Genomic DNA, 15,431 nt, shown 5'->3' with positions numbered 1-15,431 from the left:
CTATACTATGTCGTTCGAAAAATGGACAAAAACGACATATTATACTCTGTCGTCGAAAAATTGAAAAAAACGACATACTATACTATGTCGTCCGAAATATTGAGAAAAAACGACGTCATCCAAAAAATTGAAAAAAACGACATACTATACTATGTCGCCCGAAATATTGAAAAAAACGACATACTATACTATGTCGTCGAAAAATTGAAAAAAACGACATACTATATACTATGTCGTACGAAAAATTTAAAAAAACGACATACTATATATAGTATGTGGTCAAAAAATAGCAAAAAACGACATGTCGTCCGAAAAATTTAAAAAAACGACATACTATAGTATGTCGTCCAAAATATTGAAAAAAACGACATACTATACTATGTCGTTCGAAAAATTGAAAAAAACGACATACTATAGTATGTCGTCCGAAAAATTGAAAAAAAACGACATACTATACTGTCGTTCGAAAAATTGAAAAAACGACATACTACATACTATGTCGTACGAAAAATTGAAAAAAACGACATACTATAGTTTGTCGTCGAAAAATTGAAAAAAACGACATACTATAGTATGTTGTCCGAAAAATTGAAAAAAACGACATACTATACTGTCGTTCGAAAAATTGAAAAAAACGACATAATACATACTATGCGTACGAAAAATTGAAAAAAACGACATACCATAGTATGTCGTCGAAAAATTGAAAAAAATGACATACTATAGTATGTTGTCCGAAATATTGAGAAAAAACGACGAAGTCGTCCGAAAAATTCAAAAAAACAACATTTTTTAGTCGTTTTTGAAAAAAATTGAAAAAATTGACATACTATACTATGTCGTTCGAAAAATGGAAAAAAACGACATGTTATACTATGTCGTCGAAAAATTGAAAAAAACGACATACTATACTATGTCGTCCGAAATTTTGAGAAAAAACGACATGTCGTCCGAAAAATTGAAAAAACGACATACTATATATAGTATGTCGTTTTTTTAAATTTTTCGTACGACATAGTATATGTCACTGAACGCAACTTCCTTCTTCATAAAATGTCAACAAAATGGAGTGGCATCAGACGTCTATCTTTGGGAAAAGACCATGAGTCATTTCTCCTGTCAGAACTGGAAACACTCATTTCATTTGGTTGTATTTACCCAGAATGCCCTGCACTATATTCAGCTTAGCATCCACATATGTTGGGTATGGAGTGGACTAGAGTTTGATCATGTTAATAAATCTTGATCTTAACTATTTACTATTCATTCTTCCTGCATCCAGACATTGTCTCTGACAAAATAATGTTTGTATCCCAATGAGATATTTAAATTCATTTAAATATGTAGCTTTATACTTACCAGGTTTTGCTCATTTTGTTTATTTCCTGTAAAAAACAATAGATTTTATTTAAATTTCAAAAGAAAAAGTCCTTATTTTCCAGTAGGTTTAATGTATGAAGCTTCATCTGTCAACATTCTCACCTTTAGTTTTCAACCACAGGTTGAAAATAACGACTGACATTACGAGAGCTGCTAAACCCACAGACACAACGATCCATCTCAACCAATAGAAAAACTCTGAAAGCAGAAAAATAAAATGTCCTCTTTATTCTTAATTAAGGCAAAATTATATTCCCTGACTTGAAAAATTAGAAGTCGTCCTTGTTGTTTACCTTCATTGTTGCTCCGTGCAGGTGTCCAGTGATGTGTTGGTGTTGGTGTTGACTGGATCTCTTCTAGTTCAAAGAAAGCAAGAGTGAAAAGCTGCTTCCTGTTAACTTTACAGCAGAAGAAACTCACTTCCTTACCTGAAGACTGAGGACTGCAGGGGAACAGCTGAACTGCGTTAGTGACTGAGTTTGTGACTTTACATGTTAGTGACGGGCAAATGTCTAATTTCTGATGAGATGTTGGAAATGTCACAGTGGCAGAGCAGGAATGTTGAGATATTTCCATATCTGAGTGTTTTTCCTCTTTCCCCTCATAAAGCGCCCTTAGTATATTATGCCCTCTAATGTTTTATGTCTCCCAGCTCTTGCTTGAAATGTGTGGTAAGAATATGTGAAAAACCATTTAGTTTTATAATGACTGAAATGTAAGTAGGCTATGTCATATGAAAACTTTGAATTATAACCTAACTAGTTATATTAATTAATTTTGAACGAAAGAAAAAAATATTTGTTTCCTTTCGTTCCATGGAACGGTCCATTTGTATATGGACCCTCTGATAAAGCCTTGCTTTAAAGTGTAGCTCCGCCACTGAATTGAAGAGAATACAACATTACTAAGCTAGATTTATCGTCATTATAAAGTTTATTTCATGTTTTTTCTAAACTAGAAAATCAAACAAATAAAGGAATAGAAAAAACAATCAACTCTACAAATGGTACATCAACAAGTAAATTGACATTATTGGAAATAAGTCATTTAAACTAATTTATGCAATGACCAATCCTTCTCTCATCAGTAACTGTGATGTTGTACATTAAGACCGATTAGCTGTGTTCACATTTTGATTAACAACATTGTTTTCTTGGAATTACATTGTTTTTAATGTAATGAATTATCTTCTTAGGTTTTCCATGGTGGTATATTTTTATTCCATTATGCTTAGCAATGGTTTTAATAACTGTCCTGGTGATCATCAGGTGGAACAAAACTAAAGGTGAGATAATTCAGAGTCAAATCTTTCATTTCCAAACTATTACCTGAAAGAACTAGAAGTTAATTTGATGCAAATGGCATTTTAGATTTTCATGTTTTATGTCTTTTGCTGTAGAGCGTTAGTAGCGTTAGTAGCGTTTAGTAAAAGAGCAGCACTGTTACCAACAGTAGGTAGTGACTTGATGAAAAAATGATCTGATAATGTTAAGTATGTTTAAATAAGAAGTTCAAAAAATACATTCATTATTTAAGCCATTGTCATCTTGACATATGTTTGAAAATACATACCATTGTGAACATATAAGTCCATTTCTGTGTTGTTTCAGGAAATAAAACACAAATTGATGACATCATGGTGAGTTTCAACATTGACACATTAAATATAGTTAACTTTAGGTTTAATTTTAGATGCGTAGTTTCCTATACACTGGAAAGAGTTTAACACAGAGATACAATTTGGTAGATAAAATGTTGAAGCAAGATAAAGGAATTAATTTAGTCACAAAAAGGGAGTTGAACATCAAGTAGACACAAGAAAACAAACGGACCTCAGGTTTCATTCCCCACAGGGTTATTTAACTTAAAAAGCAATCTGATGATAAATTCTTGGTGACTTTCCATATCATTTATTTTACTTCAGGTCATTGTCCAAACATAGTCATTTGTTTTAAACCATAGTAACTTTAATTATGTAATATACGGCACTTGCTGAGTGAATTTGTTGATCTAAGGTTCCCCAGCATAAAGTTTCAACAAACCAGGACCTGGACCCAGAGTCTTCAGAGGGCTTAGCTGTTCCAGAAACCAGTCAAAATACAGTATGCGCACATGCAAACACACGCACATACGCACACATGGATGCACAGACACATTTGTGGACTTTATATTGATTTCCATTCATTTTATCTAACCTTTACCATGCCTCTATACATAGAGTGAAGTAGAACTACAAAAGGATGAGGGCCAGGAAAAGGTCCTCACTTTCCACAATGACCTCTCTTTTTTTGTCAAAATGGTGGAAATGGTCCTCTATTTGAACTTTTACAAGTACACGCACACACACACACGCATGCACACGTACACACACACCCCCACACACACACACACATACACACGCACACCCCCCCCCCACACACACACACCTCCCCCTCCTTCCCCTCCCCCTCCCCACACACACACGTGCAGCACACATACACACACACATTTCAATTTCTTCCATACAGGACATTGTATTGGCTTCTATTCATGTTAGTCATTGCATTAATGTTAACCATAACTATCACCCATTTGTTCCTGATTCTACCACTCAATACCATGAAACTTAAAAATGAGGATCTGCTGCTCAACAACCAGGCTTTGATCCTAATGAGGTTGATTGTTTGTCAAAAGATTATTGAACATGATAGAAAATATTCAAAATCGCCTGAGCAAGTGAACATATGTACACACTATTATGTTTGGCATTGTTTGTTGATTCTTGTGTTTTTGTTTAGTTTTAATGGAAACCGCAATGACTGATCAATGAAACTTTATTTTCAAATCCTGCTTTATTTAGGTCAAATGTTAAAAAGTGTTTTTCTCTGTCCAGGCTGAATCAGAGGACGGTCTGTCTTATGCCTCCATCAACTTCAAGAAATCCAAAAAGAAAACAGGCAATGTGAGTTTTTCAGTGCATTAAAGAACCATCAGATATGTATTTGAATAATTTAATGTCTGTTCTTTTGGCAAAATCTACATAAATTTCCACAAAGTAAAACAGGTTGAAACAGCTAAACAAACATAAAATAAATTGCTTAAAGATAAAATCCAGCAAAGTGTGTATTTCAAAAACACACTCTGTTTTATCTGCTGATAAACACACGGCTGTGAATAGTATTTAATAAACGAAATAAAAACAAACAATGGGATATTCTGGATATTATTGGTATTGATTTAGTGGCATTAGCATTCCAAATAGTCTTAAACCATAGATACAAAATTAGCTTCTTGAAACAAAATCTCCCTTTCTGGAGGATAATTGTCAAACATGTTTAAATTTGATGTAAAATTGGATTGTTAAGACTTTGATACACTCTAAACATCATAGTGAATGTGATTTTTCCTTCCAGCTCCCTGAAACTGTGATCTACAGCACTGTGGGAACGTCTTCCTCTGCTGCAGGAGTCTCCTCTGACACAGACTGCCTTTATTCTACAGTCAACAAGACATAGAAAAAGCATTGAAAGCTTTGCAGCTTGAGCAAAGACCCAAGGTACTGAGGCCGAGTCTTCAGTGCAGCGGGTCTCAACTCCCGGCCCAAGAATCTGCTGCTGGTGGCTGTGAATGAATATCAACAGATTGTGGGAGCTGAGGGCTGTCCATTTATTTAGCAGGAGGGTCTGATAGTTGGTCATGATGAGGACAGTGAATAAGTCAGCAATATCAGTGGGTCAAATAGAACCAACTATATGCCCAGTTTTAGAATATGCTTTTTTCTGCAGGAGTGTAACGATGAAGACGAAGAGGAAGGTGTAGAGATTTATGAAAACTGATTTGTGCTGCTGTCAGGCAGAACTGATTAACCACTTCAGCATCAGCTTCCTGCAGGAATCAGACCGCTGCATATGATGAATATCTCATTATGCTTAACATCAGGAGATGATAATAGAAAACTGATTATCTTAAAAAGTTACATCTCTTCATATCAGTTTTAGCCTGAAACTTCATTTCTGAAACGTTTTGTTTTGCTTCTCACCCCCACAACTTTCCTTACTGCATCGTTTGTTTAATATTTGGGGAGTTTAAATTTTAACAATGAATGAAAGTATAAACAAGAGTCAACATGAAACTTTTAAAATATGTCTTTAAACTGAAAAGCTGTGCATTAATGTAATGTAATGATGCAGTCCAAACTCCTCAATTTGACCACAAATCAAGCCTTTGCTAGAAATGACTCTGTTTGGCCACCAGGGGGTGATGTAGCTGTTAACGAAATTATTGGGGTAAAAGAAATCAGACAGTTCATATTCCAATTGTTTATCAATTAAAAATGGTTTTATGTTTGTTTATTGTACAAAAAAATCCATCAGAAATCAATACAGTGAAGTTGTTACAAATATCAATATTCTGTAGGTATTTTTTTGTTTTTTGTTTACATCTTTGTTCTGAGTGAAAATCCTTTATTACATTTATAATAAATATTTAGTACCTTCATTATTTAATTATGTTAATATATTGAAACAAGAGCGACAAAAATCAAACATCACAAAGGGAAGATCATAATAAATAAAAAATAAAAGAAATACATAAATAATCTATTGGAATTACACCAAGTCTCCACTAGATGGCAGTACAGTTGAGTTCTATTGTTCAGACAGCTTCAGTTTCTTTATGTTTTTAAATATGTATTTGCATATGTTTTTTAAAAAAATTCTGATAATATGAGTATTTTAATATTTCTTATTAATTTTATTGAATTAAAGTGAATTTCTTAAATCAAATGTTTTATTTGTTGGTTTGTGTTTTTCTTTTACATTTTTAATGTTTTAATACTAAAAAATAGAGGAATTACTTTCATAAAGGTTCTTATCAACGTCTTGTGGAGAAATTTTGATGAAATTTTGTGACCTTAGATGACAACTCAGATAAAAGGAAGTCAACATCACTCCAGTGAGTTGTCATGGCAACTGTGATGACATTCATCAACGTGTTAACCACAAACGCTGCTGATCATTGGTGGACAAATAAACCTCCTCTGCTGCAACTGTCACATTCTCAGAATTACACTTCCTCTTCAGTTCTTAAGAAAAAATATGTGAGTTAAATAAGGCAGCAACAGACATGAGAGGAGAAACATCTCAGTTGGTTTCAGTAATATAACTTTTTCAGAATATTGCAGAGCGAACAGGAGAATAATTCTGGTGAGTTTATTCTTCATTATTTCTAAATACAACAAAGAATATTTACACCGTCTCTTTCCTCGGTTCTGTTGCTGCTCAACGTTATGCTTCCTGGATTTAGTGTTACAGTAAAATTAATGATTAAAATACCTCAGACATAAAAGTAATTTCTCCATTTCTCCCTTAGTGTCATCACCGAATCCTGAGTTTGTAAACATTAATACCTGCAGCTAATTTAACAAGCAGAAATGGTTAAACACACTGGGCACAGTCACTGAGAGGAAATGATGCAACTGAAAAATGCATGAATGTATTTTTAAGCAGAGCCAACTTTAGAGACTGAATCATTTGTGAAGGTAACAGAGCAGTAAGGCACCATGGCTGCTTTCAGATGGAGTCAAATGGTTTTACTTCTGATCCTCATGCTTCAGTTTATAGGTAAGGATCAACATGACACATTTTACCTGAAACAGCTGTTTTATCATTTTAGCTGGTAATCATTACATGTTAGTGTTTTCACATTTTGTTGAAATTTTATTTTGCATTTTAACAGCACAAACTGAGATGCAGAAAACCTTCCTTACTGTCAGAGGAGGAGATAACGTCACTTTGCCTTGTGGAATCAGACGAGACACAAAAAATAAATCTGATGAAACTGCTTGGCTTTTCAATGATAGACATACATATCAAACAAAAACACTGGTCAAACTGGGAAATTCTCACATAGAAATGAAAACTATATCAGACAGACTGAGTGTTACAGCAAACGGTTCTCTGCTTCTACATAATGTCACAGAGAAGGATGTTGGCCGGTTCACATGCCGTTGGATCACATCAGGAACACAACATGACTTTGTTGCGCTTCTATCTGTAATTACTAGTGAGTATTTATATTATGTATAATCTAAACTGTAGTAATTTAAACACTACAGTATTTTTCTCTTTAATTTCTCTTTTTCCATCAGTCTTTGAGCAGCAGAACTCAGAAAAAGTCACCTTGTTCTGCTCTGTGCTCCAATATGATGACTGTCTACATGAGGTGAAGTGGCTTTATGAGGGGAAAGAGGAAAAACACTCAGATATGGAAATATCTCAACATTCCTGCTCTGCCACTGTGACATTTCCAACATCTCATCAGAAATTAGACATTTATCCGTCACTAACATGTAAAGTCACAAACTCAGACACTAAAGCAGTTCAGCTGTTCCCCTGCAGTCTTCAGTCTTCAGGTAAGGAAGTGAGTTTCTTCTGCTGTAAAGTTAACAGGAAGCAGCTTTTCACTCTTGCTTTCTTTGAACTAGAGGAGATCCAGTCAACACCAACACCAACACATCACTGGACACCTGCACGGAGCAACAATGAAGGTAAACAACAAGGACGACTTCTAATTTTTCAAGTCAGGGAATATAATTTTGCCTCAATTAAGAATAAAGAGGACATTTTATTTTTCTGCTTTCAGAGTTTTTCCTTTTGGTTGAGATGGATCGTTGTGTCTGTGGGTTTAGCAGCTCTCGTAATGTCAGTCGTAATTCTCAACCTGTGGTTGAAAACTAAAGGTGAGAATGTTGACAGATGAAGCTTCATACATTAAACCTACTGGAAAATAAGGACTTTTTCTTTTGAAATTTAAATAAAATCTGTTGTTTTTTACAGGAAATAAACAAAATGAGCAAAACCTGGTAAGTATAAAGCTACATATTCAAATGAATTTAAATATCTCATTGGGATACAAACATTATTTTGTCAGAGACAATGTCTGGATGCAGGAAGAATGAATAGTAAATAGTTAAGATGAAGATTTATTAACATGATCAAACTCTAGTCCACTCCATACCCCAACATGTGGATGCTAAGCTGAATATAGTGCAGAGCATTCTGGGTAAATATAACCAAATGAAATGAGTGTTTCCAGTTGTAACAGGAGAAATGGCTCATGGTCTTTTCCCAAAGATAGACGTCTGATGCCACTCCAGTTTTGTTGACATTTTATGAAGAAGGAAGTTGCGTTCAGTGGCTTTTTAAGAGGTTTGCTTTTCGTTTCCTTCAGTGGTTCTTGGTACAACATGGCCACTAGTGAGGAATGGAACGGGTTTTTCAAACAGTTTGGTTTATTTGACACAGAGTCACAAGAAATTGAACCGCAGTACCTGACAATGAAACAAATGTTTTAGTTTTGGTCCCAAATCCAACTGAGTCTGCCAGACTATCAGGTGTGAGAATAGTCTTTATCCACTGAATTGAATGACTTCTGGTGATGACTGAGAATGTGTGAGATGTGCTGGATGAGCAATTCTGATTCACAAATGTATAAAACACCCACTTTCTGCAGTTTGAATGAAACAGTGGTCTTAAACTTTGAGGCCTGGTGTCCTGCAACCTTTAGATGTCTCCTCTTCAGCACACATGGCTCCAATAGGAACTCAATGGCAGGTAGCTCTGTACAGCTTGACTACATGCTAGTAATTCAGTTTCACTAATTAATTTAAGTGTATAGGACAAGAGATACATCTAAATGTCACAGGACTTTGACTCTTGAGGTGTGAAGTTTGAGACTTAGAAACTGCTGCTGGTGGCTGTGAATGAATATCAACAGATTGTGGGAGCTGAGGGCTGTCCATTTATTTAGCAGGAGGGTCTGATAGTTGGTCATGATGAGGGACAGTGAATAAGTCAGCAATATCAGTGGGTCAAATAGAACCAACTATATGCCCAGTTTTAGAATATGCTTTTTTCTGCAGGAGTGTAACGATGAAGACGAAGAGGAAGGTGTAGAGATTTATGAAAACTGATTTGTGCTGCTGTCAGGCAGAACTGATTAACAACTTCAGCATCAGCTTCCTGCAGGAATCAGACCGCTGCATATGATGAATATCTCATTATGCTTAACATCAGGAGATGATAATAGAAAAACTGATTATCTTAAAAAGTTACATCTCTTCATATCAGTTTTAGCCTGAAACTTCATTTCTGAAACGTTTTCTTTTGCTTCTGACCCCCACAACTTTCCTTACTGCATCGTTTGTTTAATATTTGGGGAGTTTAAATTTTAACAATGAATGAAAGTATAAACAAGAGTCAACATGAAACTTTTAAAATATGTCTTTAAACTGAAAAGCTGTGCATTAATGTAATGTAATGATGCAGTCCAAACTCCTCAATTTGACCACAAATCAAGCCTTTGCTAGAAATGACTCTGTTTGGCCACCAGGGGGTGATGTAGCTGTTAACGAAATTATTGGGGTAAAAGAAATCAGACAGTTCATATTCCATTGTTTATCAATTAAAAATGGTTTTTATGTTTGTTTATTGTACAAAAAATCCATCAGAAATCAATACAGTGAAGTTGTTACAAATATCATATTCTGTAGGTATTTTTATGTTTATTGTTTACATCTTTGTTCTGCATGAAAATCCTTTATTACATTTATAATAAATATTTAGTACCTTCATTATTTAATTATGTTAATATATTGAAACAAGAGCGACAAAAATCAAACATCACAAAGGGAAGATAATAAATAAGAAATAAAAGAAATACATAAATATCTATTGGAATTACACCAAGTCTCCACTAGATGCAGTACAGTTGAGTTCTATTGTTCAGACAGCTCAAGTTTCTTTATGTTTTTAAATATGTATTTGCATATGTTTTTTAAAAAATTTTCTGATAATATGAGTATTTTAATATTTCTTATTATTTTATTGAATTAAAGTGCATTTCTTAAAAAATGTTTTATTTGTTGGTGTGTGTTTTTCTTTTTTAAATGTTTTAATACAAAAAATAGAGGAATTACTTTCTCTTGAGGAGAAATTTTGATGAAATTTTGTGACCTTAGATGACAACTCAGATAAAAGGAGTCAACATCACTCCAGTGAGTTGTCATGGAAACTGTGATGGACATCCATCAACGTGTAACCACAAACTGCTTCTGATCATTGGTGGACAAATAACCTCCTCTGCTGCAACTGTCACATTCTCAGAATAACACTTCCTCTTCACTTCTTAAGAAAAAATGACCTGAGTTAAATAAGGCAGCAACAGACATGAGAGGAGAAACATCTCAGTTGGTTTCAGTATATAACTTTTTCAGATATTGCAGACGACAGGAGAATAATTTCTGGTGAGTTTATTCTTCATTATTCTAAATACAACAAAGAATATTTACACCGTCTCTTTCTCTCTTCTGTGCTGCTGCTTCCTGGATTAATGTTTTTTTAACGATTAAATACCTCAGACATAAAAGTAATTTTCCCATTTCTCCCTTGTGTCATCACCGAATCCTGAGTTTGTAAACATAATACAGTTTTTAAACACACTGGGCACAGTCACTGAGAGGAAATGATGCAACTGAAAAATGCATGAATGTATTTTTAAGAGCGAGCCAACTTTAGAGACTGAATCATTTGTGAAGTAACAGAGCAGTAAGGCACCATGGCTGCTTTCAGATGGAGTCAAATGGTTTTACTTCTGATCCTCATGCTTCAGTTTATAGGTAAGGATCAACATGACACGTTTTACCTGAAACAGCTGTTTTATCATTTTAGCTGGTAATCATTACATGTTAGTGTTTTCACATTTTGTTGAAATTTTACTTTGCATTTTAACAGCACAAACTGAGATGCAAAAAACCTTCCTTACTGTCAGAGGAGGAGATAACGTCACTTTGCCTTGTGGAAACAGACGAGACACATATGATAAATCTGATGAAACTGCTTGGTTCCTCAATGATAGACATTCATCTGAAATCAAAACACTGGTGAAATTTGGAAATTCCACAGAGAAATGAAAACTATATCAGACAGACTGAGTGTTACAGCAAAACGGTTCTCTGCTTCTACATAATGTCAAAGAGAAGGATGTTGGCCGGTACACATGCCGTTGGATCACATCAGGAACACAACATGACTTTGTTGTGTATCTGTCTCTAATTAGTAGTGAGTATTTATATTATGTAAAATCTAAATGTGTAATGTTACATTTATACACAGTAATCATGCAGGAATTTAAATACTGCAGTATTTTTCTCTTTAATTTCTCTTTTTCCATCAGTCTTTGAGCAGCAGAACTCAGAAAAAGTCACCTTGTTCTGCTCTGTGCTCCAATATGATGACTGTCTACATGAGGTGAAGTGGCTTTATGAGGGGAAAGAGGAAAAACACTCAGATATGGAAATATCTCACATTCCTGCTCTGCCACTGTGACATATCCAACATCTCATCAGAAATTAGACATTTGCCCGTCACTAACATGTAAAGTCACAAACTCAGACACTAAAGCAGTTCAGCTGTTCCCCTGCAGTCTTCAGTCTTCAGGTAAGGAAACATTTGTATTCATGAAGTATTGAAAATCATCTCTAACAATATGATCTGTTATAATTTTGCCTTATTGACTTATATTCTAAATATTAATTTTTAAATGCTGCAATTTAGTGACTCCATCCAATCTGCTTGGTTCTCTGAGAATGTTTTGTTTATTTCAATTGTTAAGCATTCTGTATTGTTTGAAAAGTAGGATTAATTGTAATGTATGTGAGATTCTACATTTTAATTCTCTTTTAATAGAACCTGTATTACTGTTTTTTTTTTTGTTTGTTTGTTTTACTCATCTTGTTTTGAAGCACTTTTGTTAAGGGCCGTTTTAAATGTGCTATACAGATCAATTTTTCATTGACACTGAATTGAAATGATTTTTGTGCAGCGCTTTGAGACCACATGTGCTGTGAATTGATGCCGTATAAATAAACTGAATAGAAGAGAATACAACATTACAAAGCTAGATCTATCATCATTATAAAGTTTATGTCATTTTTTTTCTGAACTAGAAAATCAAACAAATAAAGAAATAGAGAAAACAACCAACTCTACAAATGGCACATCAACAAGTAAATTGACATTATTGGAAATAAGTCATTTAAACTAATTTATGCAATGACCAATCCTTCTCTCATCAGTAACTGTGATGTTGTACATTAAGACCGATTAGCTGTGTTCACATTTTGATTAACAACATTGTTTTCTTGGAATTACATTGTTTTTAATGTAATGAATTATCTTCTTAGGTTTTCCATGGTGGTATATTTTTATTCCATTATGCTTAGCAATGGTTTTAATAACTGTCCTGGTGATCATCAGGTGGAACAAAACTAAAGGTGAGATAATTCAGAGTTGAATCTTTCATTTCCAAACTATTACCTGAAAGAACTAGAAGTTAAATTGATGCAAATGGCATTTTAGATTTTCATGTTTTATGTCTTTTGCTGTAGAGCGTTAGTAGCGTTAGTAGCGTTTAGTAAAAGAGCAGCACTGTTACCAACAGTAGGTAGTGACTTGATGAAAAAATGATCTGATAATGTTAAGTATGTTTAAATAAGAAGTTCAAAAAATACATTCATTATTTAAGCCATTGTCATCTTGACACATATGTTTAGAAAATTCATACCATTGTGAACATATAAGTCCATTTCTGTGTTGTTTCAGGAAATAAAACACAAATTGATGACATCATGGTGAGTTTCAACATTGACACATTAAATATAATTAAGTTTAGATTTAATTTTAGATGTGTATTTTCCTATACACTGGAAAGAGTTTAACACAGAGATACAATCTGGTAGATAAATGTTGAAGCAAGATAAAGGAATTAATTTAGTCACAAAAAGGGAGTTGAACATAAAGTAGTCACAAGAAAACAAATGGACCTGAGGTTTCATTCCCCACAGGGTTATTTAACTTAAAAAGCAATCTGATGATAAATTCTTGGTGACTTTCCATATCATTTATTTTACTTCAGGTCATTGTCCAAACATAGTCATTTGTTTTAAACCATAGTACTTTAATTATGTAATATACGGCACTTGCTGTGAATTTGTTGATGTAAGGTTCCCCAGCATAAAGTTTCAACAAACCAGGACCTGGACCCAGAGTCTTCAGAGGGCTTAGCTGTTCCAGAAACCAGTCAAAATACAGTATGCGCACATGCAAACACACGCACATACGCACACATGGATGCACAGACACGCACAGACACATTTGTGGACTTTATATTGATTTCCATTCATTTTATCTAACCTTTACCATGCCTCTATACATAGAGTGAAGTAGAACTACAAAAGGATGAGGGCCAGGAAAAGGTCCTCACTTTCCACAATGACCTCTCTTTTTTTGTCAAAATGGTGGAAATGGTCCTCTATTTGAACTTTTACAAGTACAACGCACACACACACACGCACGCACACACACAGACACACACACACACGCACACACACGTACACACACACCCCCACACACACACATACACACCCCCCCCACACACACACACACATACACACGCACACCCACACACACACGTACACACACACCCCCACACACACACACACACCTCCCCCCCCTCCCCCAACCCCTCCCCACACACACACGTGCACGCACACATACACACAAACATTTCAGTTTCTTCCATACAGGACATTGTATTGGCTTCTATTCATGTTAGTCATTGCATTTAATGTTAACCATAACTATCACCCATTTGTTCCTGATTCTACCACTCAATACCATGAAACTTAAAAATGAGGATCTGCTGCTCAACAACCTGGCTTTGATCCTAATGATGTTGATTGTTTGTCAAAAGATTATTGAACATGATAGAAAATATTCGAAATCGCCTGAGCAAGTGAACATATGTACACACTATTATGTTTGGCATTGTTTGTTGATTCTTGTGTTTTTGTTTATTTTTAATAGAAACCGCAATGACTGATCAATGAAACTTTATTTTCAAATCCTGCTTTATTTAGGTCAAATGTTAAAAAGTGTTTTTCTCTGTCCAGGCTGAATCAGAGGACGGTCTGTCTTATGCCTCCATCAACTTCAAGAAATCCAAAAAGAAAACAGGCAATGTGAGTTTTTCAGTGCATTAAAGAACCATCAGATATGTATTTGAATAATTTAATGTCTGTTCTTTTGGCAAAATCTACATAAATTTCCACAAAGTAAAACAGGTTGAAACAGCTAAACAAACATAAAATAAAATTGCTTAAAGATAAAATCCAGCAGAGTGTGTATTTCAAAAACACACTCTGTTTTATCTGCTGATAAACACACGGCTGTGAATAGTATTTAATAAACGAAATAAAAACAAACAATGGGATATTCTGGATATTATTGGTATTGATTTAGTGGCATTAGCATTCCAAATAGTCTTAAACTATAGATACAAAATTAGCTTCCTGAAACAAAATCTCCCTTTCTGGAGGATAATTGTCACAAATATGTTTAAATTTGATGTGAAATTGGATTGTTAAGACTTTGATACACCCTAAACATCATAGTGAATGTGATTTTTCCTTCCAGTTCCCTGAAACTGTGATCTACAGCACTGTGGGAACGTCTTCCTCTGCTTCAGGAGTCTCCTCTGACACAGACTGCCTTTATTCTACAGTCAACAAGACATAGAAAAAGCATTGAAAGCTTTGCAGCTTGAGCAAAGACCCAAGGTACTGAGGCCGAGTCTTCAGCGCAGCGGGTCTCAACTCCCGGCCCAAGAATCTGCTGTATATTCTTCTTTCCTCTCTGTCCAGCAAAGCAATGGCTTTTTGTTTTATTTTTTTGCTTTAGCCACATATTATAGACAGGTCATAATATTTTTACACCCAAGTGTGTACCTAAAGATATCCTGTAACTACTGCTCCTAGAGGAAAGTATAAACATATATAACATACCAGGATTTTATGTTTGTCGTCACAGATTTAAACTGAATAATATATTTGTTAGCTCTCCAGAGGAGATTCATCGCTCTCTCAAACAACATATTGAAGGTTGTAGTCATCAATGTTTTCCTAATCTGGGTCATGTGAGAAAATCTGACTGGTCAGATGGAACAAAGTTAGATTA

General features: G+C 34.7%; 1 protein-coding gene and 3 long non-coding RNA genes across 4 annotated transcripts; all 4 read left to right on the top strand.

Annotated features, from left to right (window-relative positions):
• The first annotated feature begins 6,461 nt into the window (after positions 1 to 6,461).
• On the top strand, positions 6,462 to 7,973 carry LOC129375240 (uncharacterized). The gene is made up of 6 exons (XM_055054171.1): positions 6,462 to 6,563; positions 6,867 to 6,980; positions 7,096 to 7,422; positions 7,508 to 7,771; positions 7,844 to 7,906; positions 7,969 to 7,973. Exons 2-6 carry the CDS (start codon positions 6,920 to 6,922, stop codon positions 7,971 to 7,973), a joined length of 720 nt encoding a protein of 239 aa, XP_054910146.1. The 5' UTR covers positions 6,462 to 6,563; positions 6,867 to 6,919.
• A 37-nt stretch (positions 7,974 to 8,010) lies between these two features.
• On the top strand, positions 8,011 to 9,787 carry LOC129375382 (uncharacterized). Its single transcript, XR_008607624.1, has 3 exons — positions 8,011 to 8,098; positions 8,196 to 8,221; positions 9,281 to 9,787. It is a non-coding gene; the product is annotated as an uncharacterized LOC129375382 (long non-coding RNA).
• A 1,171-nt stretch (positions 9,788 to 10,958) lies between these two features.
• Positions 10,959 to 11,851, top strand: LOC129375415 (uncharacterized). The gene is made up of 3 exons (XR_008607632.1): positions 10,959 to 11,035; positions 11,151 to 11,477; positions 11,593 to 11,851. It is a non-coding gene; the product is annotated as an uncharacterized LOC129375415 (long non-coding RNA).
• Positions 11,852 to 13,424: 1,573 nt separating this feature from the next.
• Positions 13,425 to 15,120, top strand: LOC129375373 (uncharacterized). The gene is made up of 3 exons (XR_008607623.1): positions 13,425 to 13,507; positions 14,369 to 14,437; positions 14,892 to 15,120. It is a non-coding gene; the product is annotated as an uncharacterized LOC129375373 (long non-coding RNA).
• Positions 15,121 to 15,431: the final 311 nt, after the last annotated feature.

The sequence above is a fragment of the Poeciliopsis prolifica genome, unplaced genomic scaffold (genome assembly GCF_027474105.1).
Source record: "Poeciliopsis prolifica strain line A6 unplaced genomic scaffold, Auburn_PproV2 SCAFFOLD039, whole genome shotgun sequence".
Classification (NCBI taxonomy): domain Eukaryota; kingdom Metazoa; phylum Chordata; class Actinopteri; order Cyprinodontiformes; family Poeciliidae; genus Poeciliopsis; species Poeciliopsis prolifica.
This window is presented reverse-complemented; position numbering and strand designations above follow the sequence as displayed.